The sequence below is a fragment of the Phallusia mammillata genome, chromosome 7 (assembly GCF_965637545.1).
Source record: "Phallusia mammillata chromosome 7, kaPhaMamm4.hap1.1, whole genome shotgun sequence".
Classification (NCBI taxonomy): domain Eukaryota; kingdom Metazoa; phylum Chordata; class Ascidiacea; order Phlebobranchia; family Ascidiidae; genus Phallusia; species Phallusia mammillata.
The window spans coordinates 22,181,631-22,191,429 of NC_137258.1; the positions used below are offsets into that span (position 1 = coordinate 22,181,631).

At 37.7% G+C, this 9,799-nt stretch overlaps 1 protein-coding gene across 1 annotated transcript; it reads left to right on the forward strand.

The window, feature by feature from the left end:
* The first annotated feature begins 96 nt into the window (after positions 1 to 96).
* LOC145239091 (uncharacterized) lies at positions 97 to 9,453 on the forward strand. The gene is made up of 12 exons (XM_080102373.1): positions 97 to 142; positions 589 to 732; positions 1,089 to 1,262; positions 2,074 to 2,201; positions 2,389 to 2,539; positions 2,813 to 2,977; positions 4,057 to 4,184; positions 4,667 to 4,823; positions 5,370 to 5,507; positions 8,032 to 8,162; positions 8,444 to 8,594; positions 9,199 to 9,453. Exons 1-12 carry the CDS (start codon positions 97 to 99, stop codon positions 9,369 to 9,371), a joined length of 1,686 nt encoding a protein of 561 aa, XP_079958499.1. The 3' UTR covers positions 9,372 to 9,453.
* Positions 9,454 to 9,799: the final 346 nt, after the last annotated feature.

A 9,799-nucleotide genomic window follows, 5' to 3' on the forward strand; every position in this document is an offset into this window, starting at 1 on the left:
TTTTTCACTGGCATCGGTTAAACATAAGTCTTCAATTTGAGTTCAAACGTTTAAAGTAGTCACTGAGGTGTGAATACATTGCGGAGAAAACCCATCATGAAGATTGTAGCCATTACTCTGCTGCTTGCTACAGCCGTAGCAGGTAAGTGAATGAATTGAAATCCTTGATTTTAAAGGTACTATAACGCGGCGACATAGCCAGGCCTTTGCTTTAAGCCTGATTTCGGTAAAATTAATTGTAATTACACGTGCTAGTCTTTTTGTTTGTAAGGCAATGCTTTAAAGCACAAATTTTGTTCACTTTAAATCCAAATATTATTAGTTTAACTCCAATTTTGGTTTGTCTATCCCACTGCTAACGTGCGTATCATAATACGTTCATGTTTCCAACTATTTTTTTCGCTTATAAAGATTTATATTAAGCTTTAAAAGGCGCCAAAATGCCAATCCAAACTTAAAGCCTGAAAGGTGGTTTATATTTGCATACAAATAGCAGGACAATTCTAGAAAAGAGATATACACTCTACTATCCATGTGGGCATTATCAATCAGTTGTTAAATTAGAATCGTTAAATTGACGTGTATTTATCTTGCTAGCATCCGACTTGTCGTGCACAATCCAAGGAGGGACTTGTGTTGATTGGAGATATTACAAATGTTCGGCTGGCGTAGAAACCGGTTTGTGTGACGGGGACAGCAATAGAAGATGCTGCTTGGATTGCGAATCAGGATGTATGTGTTTTTGCTGTTCATTTTTTGTGTCGTTTTACCAACTTTTGTTTTCACACAAATTCTTGGGTTTTAGGCAGTGGTGGAATTCAGCCGGTTCGCACCGGTTCTATAGAACAGTCTCACGAAATTGTATGAGATCAGCGAACCGGTTAGCATTAATGGTTACTGTCAATGGACTTTTTGTAACAAAACCGGCTGAAAAAAATGACAATTGTGCTAGAACCGACTGATAAAAAACTTGAATCCCACCACTGGTTTTAGGTTTGCACTTTCTTTTTCGGTGCCCGTTTTCGAATCTACTTATAAACTAGCCGTACAAATATTAGTGTGTCCTACAAGTATTATTGAATATCCAGGTGTTGCTGACGAGCAAAACTGGGCATCTTGTTGCGATTCTGCATGCACGGGAGCTGGTGGAGTGTGTCAGGATAACTCCAACTACTGTGGAGGTTCCTATTCCAGTGGTTCGTGTGGAGGACCCAGTTCAAGACAATGCTGTAAATCCGGCGGTAGCAGCAACGGAGGTATGTGTTAAATGTTTTTGCTCTGGTGGTTTTGAAACAGTGGAGGAATAATGCTGTTACCGTATCGGCTGGTGTCTGTTAATATCGACATCGAAACCATCAATATCAAAGTCCAACCCTAATTATTTAAGATGAACATAAATTCATAACTGGCCCTGAAGCGTCTATGCAGAGCAGCGATCACGGCACACTTATATAGAAAGACTGCTGTCGTGGGTTCGAATCCCACCACATGCTAGATTTTTCTAGCCTACGCCTTGCCATATGTTGGTAAATGCTTGGTGGCCGGCTGATTTGGTATGGCGCCTTCAATGGGTCTGGCGTACTTTGATCAACACTAATTAAAGCAGAATCTCAGAAATAAAAACAGCAATTAAAAGCCAAATACCATAAAAACAAAAGATTGTAAAGATTGTAACTAAAATATCTAAAGATTATCTAAGTATTTATGATATAGCCGACGCTTGTGGTCTTGCAGAATCTTAAGTAACACCTGCCTTACAAGCGTAACACAGTTTAGTAGTTACCGCCTTTAATTATTATAATATAGGCAGTATTTTATTTGCTTGTTGACATACATTATGTTTTTTATTTGAAACACCTTAATTTATGCGGTCGAAACGACATTTTTCACAGGCATTTTTGGTTCAAATTACTGAGCATTTATTTTTTAGGAACACTATACACGGACTTGAAAAGTAGTTTAATCACAAACATTTTTTTTAATTTTTTTTTTAATTTACGACTTAAGAGAGCTTTATCCTACTGTAATTTTATTCCCTCTGGAAAAAGTGTTAGGATTTCTTGTTTATTGTAGATTGCACATTGGAAACCTACTCCAGCATTTACGTGAAAGGATACAACGGACTTACAGTAGAATACGAACCAGGATTCAAGAGTGCGATGGACGACATTAACACGTTTGCTCGGCAGTGTAGCGTCACAGTAAGTATTTTTGTCATATGTTTTGTTATTTTTGTTTTGTTATAATATGGTGCTCTTACTTATTACTGATTGAATCCAATGGCACTGTATCAAACACACAGGCCACATCCCCCATTGCTTACCAGCGAAAATGTGTTTTTTTTAGCCTAACACAAATTCCCCAGCATTACTGCGTTTTGTTTTTTAGGTATGGGTTACTCATGCGTTCCGTGAGGAGGGTCAGAACCTTGGAGACACAGTTGTACCTCCAGCGACTACGTCAAATCACTTGGTAGGACACGCTATTGACATGAACGTTGACACACCGAACGGCTGGTGTAACGGAGATTGCTTGTACGGTAAATCTTTAGTTTCCAAACAAAAATTTTGATTTTTGATCAGACCTAATAAGCCTTTTTTACTGATGGTGGCATTTCTACTTTAAACATTTTTGTAGGAAAAAAAATAACTTGGTGATACGTGGTAAGCCAATTTTAATTTAATTCCTAATTTCCAACTGCAAAGAAAAGCGCCTTTTTTGTCTCTAAGCATGTTGTCGCATTTTTTAGTAAAATAGAACCATTGCTTGGTGGTAGCCAAATGTGACACATCTGAATGTTCATCTTTCACAGCTGGGTACAATAGCTACGCGGAATGCTTCATCCAGAAAGTTATGAATGCTGGTTACCGTTGGGGAGGTATTTGGAGCCCTTCTGACCCTGTTCATATCGATGATGGGTTGAATGGTAAGGACTACAACCAATGGGAAAGTCTCTACTATCAACTGCAAGGAGCTTGTGCATAAGTGATGGTGTATTGAAAAGCCGTGAAAGTTAATTCTAATTCGGCTTTAAGTGAGAAAGTAATTTGCTTGAAATAAAATCTGTCACATTTAATTGTTTGCTTGTATGTGTTTTAGGGTAGCTAGTTTACAAAAGGGCCAAATATGTCAATTTGGGGTGAAAGCTTCGGCTTTTAGATTAAGGGTCCAAGAAAATCTTTTAGTATGGAATTGTAAACAATCTAGTAAGCGAACATAATTTTACATGACATGTTACTATTTATGTAGATTTGAAGCTTATTTTTTCATTTAAACTTAAAATATTTGCATTTAGCGTGCATTATAATGCTTAAATGTTGGAACCCAAAAGTTTATTTCAATTGTCCAATCAAATTGGCGTTAAAGCCCACCAGTTGACCGAAATCAGACAATTTATGTATTTTTCCTAAAACCGTATTATTATTTTGGACACAAAATGGCGTCCATGTTTGTGAGAAAACAACACACGGTTTCTTAACAAGAAATGAATATTATCACACAGCACCTTATGACGTAACACACATTTTAAACAATGCCACACATGGCTCAGATTTTCCAGTTCGCTTTTTCAGTTTACAACAGAGGCAGGGTAGACTTCTCATAGCCTTATTGCTGCAAATGTTAGGTAGATTTCCTTTGATTTCTTTCTTAGACAGTATAGTAGTTTAGGCTACAGGCAACGCATTTTTTTGCTAAATACACTATACACGTAGATAGTTACTTGTGTTTATGTGCTAAAAAATGGTAATTTTCTGCCAGTTTTTCGTTTATAAAGGTGCATTTTTTCCCGTAATGTGTTTTTAATCCACGCCAGGTTTTAAAATGCTCAAAGTAGTCACTGAGGTGTAAAAAATTGCGGAGAAAGTCAATCATGAAGGTTGCAGCCATTACTCTGTTGCTTGCTACGGCTGTAGCAGGTAAGTGAATGGATTGAAATCAAAGGCACCAAAAATGCTTATGTATGTCAAGCATCATCGAGTTTCTGTTTTGCCTTTCCCACTGTAGTCAACTCAATGAGTCTTACTGAAATGTATTTATTCGTCTTGCTATTTGTAGGTTGTACTTTAAAGACCTACACCGGCAGTCATGTGAAAGGATATAATGGGCTTAAAATAAGATACGAACCAGGCTTTGAATCGACCTTGGACAACATTAACAATTTTGCTCGCATGTGTCAAGTAACAGTAAGTCATGTAACTTCTGTTTATGTAAGAAGTATATGAAAAACGATGAGACGTTGCAGGTCGAAACAGTGTGCACTCTCTGCAGCTTATCATGCTTTTAATAGAAAAGTGCTGTAGGAAACCATTCCAGTCTAAATTTACCCACTGCATTTCTTGCTAAGGAAATGAAAAAAATAATGTGGTAAACGTTACTCCTGTAACAAAATCTGTAGAAATGGCACGAAAGATTCATAACTCCTGGCAAATTCAGATTTTTATTGTTGTAGGGGCTGTTTTTTGTACCTAAGTATTGTTTCACAGCAAAATATCGATGGCTTCATTTTGAGCCCTTGGCATCATTTTTAGATCGATTTTTGCACTGCTTCTTGAAACACACACCTTCACAATCAACCTATATGTCACTTATGCAAAAGCAACCACCATGCGACAAACGGTCAAAAAAAGAAAGTTATTTTGGTATGAAACCACGTTTGTTTTTTCAGGTCTGGGTTCTTCATGCGTATCGCAAAAAGGGCCAGGATTTGGAAGACTTTTTGGATGATTTTCTTCCATCGCCTACGTCGAATCACTTGGTGGGACACGCTATTGACATAGTTGTTGACACACCGAACGGCTGGTGTAACGATGACTGTTTGTACCGTAAGTTATCAATACGTTTTTGTTATTTTTTATTCTATACAAATAAACAAGTTCAATAGTAAATTTTAAGTAAACTCGGTAAGATGCTCACTAACTTACATGTTATAATCTGGATTTCTGGACCACAGACATTTTTATTGGCTTAGCTGTTTATAGACTGTACTGGCCTATTTTGTTGTGTAAAAATAAGTGAAAAAATTAAAATTATATATTTTTTAAGATCCTAATATAAAATGAGCAGCCAAAAGATTTTAAACAAATTATTCAGAGAATTTAATATTTGCAAAAATGAAGTGTTTCGTTCAAAAAACAAAACGTATAATACTTTATGAAGTTTATAACGCTATATCATGTTTATTAAGCTAACCTCCTACACTATTTCTGCATTACCAAACTTTTTTTGCTTATGTTGATCCACGCAAAAATGTTAACCTTTGGGTTTAAACCCGGCCAAAAACATTAGTTAAAATAAAACTGCGGTATTTAAAGGACTATATTTTGGGTAATAAGTTGACAACAGTATAGCCTAAAAGTTGTCTTTCACAGATGGTCTCAACTCCTATGGGGAATGTTTGCTCCAAAAAATTTTGGATAGTAGATTACGTTGGGGAGGTTTATGGCGAGTTCCTGAACCTTTTCATGTTGATGATGACTTACGTGAATCAGACCGCAGCGAATGGCAAAGTCTGTACCGACAACTACAAGAAACCTGCGAATAAAGAATCCACATGCATTTTATTGAGAGGCCCTGATCGCAGTTATGAAATTGTGTTCATCTTAACTGAGAGGTCCTTGAAAGTTAATCTTGATTTGGCCTGAAAATAAAACAAAAAAAGATTCGTAATAAAATTGCTTCATAATGACTAGTTTGTTCGGTGGTTTTAGACGAATGCAGGAGCACCAAATGTCTATGACCAAAGTATTTCAGTCCAAAACATCATGACAGTTAGATTGCATTGATAGCAAAACAGCAAGCGCCTGTCTGGTGCAATGATCTAAAATCTAAATTATGTGAAAGAAAATTTAGCAAAAAAACAACTAACTTCTCAGGATTATACGAAGACTGTAAAAGTGTTACATGAGGTAGGGTACAGTTCATTGAAACTAAACTGTAAATGCTTTTGTTTACTGCACGTTTTGAGGCATTCTCCCGTGGCCTTGAAACGTCAGAACAGACTATTACATGAATAGTGGTGAAAATGTGTTCATTGCTTGTCGGGTAAACTTCGTCCCAGTAAATTTCCATTAGATGTCTTTCCAGTAACTATTACATATCTTTCCAGTAACTTTGCGGGCGTAATACTGAGCTAGCAGAAAATGAGTTATTGCTGACACCAGCAGAAAAGATGAAGACAAAAGCTAAGTATAGAGCTGCCTTGTTTACAATTAAACAACAGCTGTTAAATTTCCCGTCTAACAGACACGTTAGAAAACAAGGAGCACTTGCCCCCTAAATAAACTCCCAATAAGTTTGGAGCTGCCTTGTTAGCAGCAAGGATGGCAGTAGGCCTACGGTACGCAGAAAATTTCTTTGAAATGTACGGTACGCAAAGAAAGCTGAGGTACGGGTACGGTACGTGGTACGGACGTTCACTAGACTAGACCAGTGCTTGTCAACCTTTTTTGAAACTGTACACCCTTTTAACGTTTACTCAAAATTTGTACACCCTAGTGAAAAAATTATTCAACCCTGTAACACACTAAATCTGTGGTCCCAACAGAAATAATGATGATGAGCACAACACCAACAAGCCATAATCCATAATTTCAAAAATAACTACCATTAACAACGATTATCAAGTGAAATATTGAATTATGATGTCACAAATAAAGTTTTGTAACTTAAAATCAACGTACACTTGAGATGCATGTTGTGCCATATATTGTACACTCCAGTCAGTCTGTTCTAAAACTGAAACCTGCCTATTGTGATGCCTGGGTCATAGGTATATTATATTTTGTATCTGGTACACCCCAGTACACCCCATCAAAATGGTACACCCTTTAAAAATTATGGTACACCCTGGGGTGTACAATACACCCGGTTGAAAAGCACTGGACTAGACCACCGTACTGGTACGCATAATAAGCGTTGATTAAACGGTCATTTTGGAATCGTTACCATTTGCAGAGCATATCAAAATTGTATGAAACTTGAATTTAAATTGTTTATGACATGATTTTATCACAATGTCCCTGTACGAAACGAGGACTAAAAAAGTTGACGAGCCTATTATCCAAACGCACACGTGACAAGAACAGAGATCAACTCGGCATTTGTAATTGATTCTCAAGTTAGTTAAAAAAGCTAGCTAGTGCTGTTGTCTCTTTTGCAGCAATGAGTTTGAGAAACATGCTGTTGAAAGTTACACACTATCACTGTACGAGCCCACCGTAGAAAACACATCAAACTTTTATTTCGAAAAAGCTGGTTGTAGTTGGGCAGCTTGTTTACGAGACATCTCTCATTTACGTGCATGTCATGAAATGTATCCAACCTAATCTCGATTGGTTCATTTGAAGGTACGGTGGTACGGTACGTTTTGATTTTTGACATTTGGTACGGTGGTACGGTACATTCCACGTAACGAGGTACGTGGGACGGTCAGTACAGTACGTACCGTACCGCCCTCCTGTACTCAAACAACAGCTGTTAAATTTCCAGTCTAAGCCTATCAGACAAACACGTTAGGAAAAGGAGTAGCACTCGCCCCCTAACTGAAATCCCAATAAAAAGGGTGAAACAGATAAGTTTGATTTCTTTGTTTTTCACAGTATTGTAGTTTACGTGATGGGCAACGCATTTGTTTGTAAATACAATATGCATGCAAATAATTACTTGATATGTCTGAGTGTTGAAGTTGGCACCCCTCTTAGAAAATTTTCTGCTGGTGACCTTGCTGTGGCTTTTGAAGTACAACAGGTGTGTTTTTCCCTGGAAAGAGTTTAAGAGCAGTCGTTCAACCCACGCTGGATTCATACGCCCAAAGTAGTCATTGAAGTGTGAATACATTGCGGAGAAAAAAATTATGAAGATTGTAGCAATTACTCTGTTGCTTGCTACGGCTGTAGCAGGTAAGTGAATGGATTTGAATCAAAGGTACCTTATGTATAGCCTACGTAGCATCACCATACTTCTGTTTTGATTTCGCCACTGAAAGAAGTCTCACTGAAAAAGTGGTTAATATGACCATCTTGCTATTTGTAGGTCAATGCACCCTCAGGACCTACTCCAGTTCTTACGTAAAAGGATACAACGGACTTGCAGTGGAATACGAACCAGGATTCAAAGATGCCTTGGACGATGTTAACGGCTTTGCTCGCCAATGTGGAGTAACTGTAAGTCGTACAACTTCCACAAAACGAGTATGATTTTTCAAGTTTATAAAGCTTTTCTGGCAATGATTTTTATTTGGATTTGAACTGAGAAATTGATGAGACTCAGTAGCCAAATTTTCAACTAGTCTATGCTGTTTTCTCACTGTGTGCACTTTTAATGCTATGAAAAAGTAATGCGATAACTTATACACATGCAATAAACCCTTCAGCAATAAAACGCACATAGTCATTGGTATAAAACATTATTGGTATGTAGCCGATGAAAATGTGTTTTTTCACAGGTGTGGGTCACTCATGCGTATCGCGAGGAGGGCCAGAACCTTGGAGACACAGTTGTACCTCCAGCGACTACGTCAAATCACTTGGTAGGACACGCTATTGACATGAACGTTGATACGCCTGACGGATGGTGTAACGGAGATTGCTTGTACGGTAAGTTGTCGATAGAAATCTACATTTTTTACATTTTAACAAGCTTTTTTTGCGGCACTTGTCCTCATTTCGTTTATGTCTGCTGTTTTAACAGATTGTTTTTTATGCTTTTTTACATTTTTGTGAAACTTTTAAACATTGTAGTTAGTAAGTCACCAACTGATCTTAATAAAAATATGTAGGAATCTAAGCATCAATACGTTTAGGAGCCAGTGCCTAAAGAGATTATTTTGCATGTCAACCTTACCACGATGCGTGAATTTACCCTGGTCAAAAAATTGCGAAATGAAAAGGGCGATGTTTTGTGTGATAAAATAACACTATATAGATCAGATCCATCAGCAGCCTGTCTTAAACTGACGATCACTGTCAGCCTTTTTAACTATATTACATTAAAACCAATGGACTATAAACCCTTGGTTTTAGTGTTTTTATTTATTTTAGCATCATTTTTATATCGATTTGTACTTCGATTGCAGAAACGGATGATGTCAAATTGGCGAAATACATATTCCTTTATTTGAACCGACTGATTTTGTTTCACCAAGGATTTTATAGTCCATTGGTTTTAATGTCTGTTAGCCTAAATGTTTGTTTTTCGCAGCTGGGTACAATAGCTACGCGGAATGCCTCATCCAGAAAGTTATGAATGCTGGTTACCGTTGGGGAGGTATTTGGAGCCCTTCTGACCCTGTTCATATCGATGATGGGTTAAATGCTAAGGACTACAACCAATGGGAAGATCTCTACTATCAGCTACAAGGATCTTGCAAATAGATATTCGTGTTGAAGTCTACCGATAGGTCTTTAAAGTTAATTTTTAATTTGACCCAAAAAGCAAAATAATTTCTCCGAATAAAATCTTTGAAAATCAATTTTTTGTGCGGATTTTTTCAGACATATGTAGAAGCACCTAACAGAAATGATCGTAGTGTGCCAGGCCCATTAAGTCGTCATACCGAATCAGCCGATCACGAAGCATTTTCATATTGCAAGGCGTAGGGTAAAAATATCCAGCCCGCGGTGGGAGTCGAACCCACTGCAGGAGCGTTTCCGGGACTCGCGCTCTACCAACTGAGCTGCACAAGCTTAGTGGTCAAATCACAAGCACAGTTGCCTGCCTCGTATGCTGCACATGTAAGTTTTTGCAGTATGAAAACGCTTGGGTAATGGCTCGTGACCAAGAAAACCGAAACCTGGTCTGG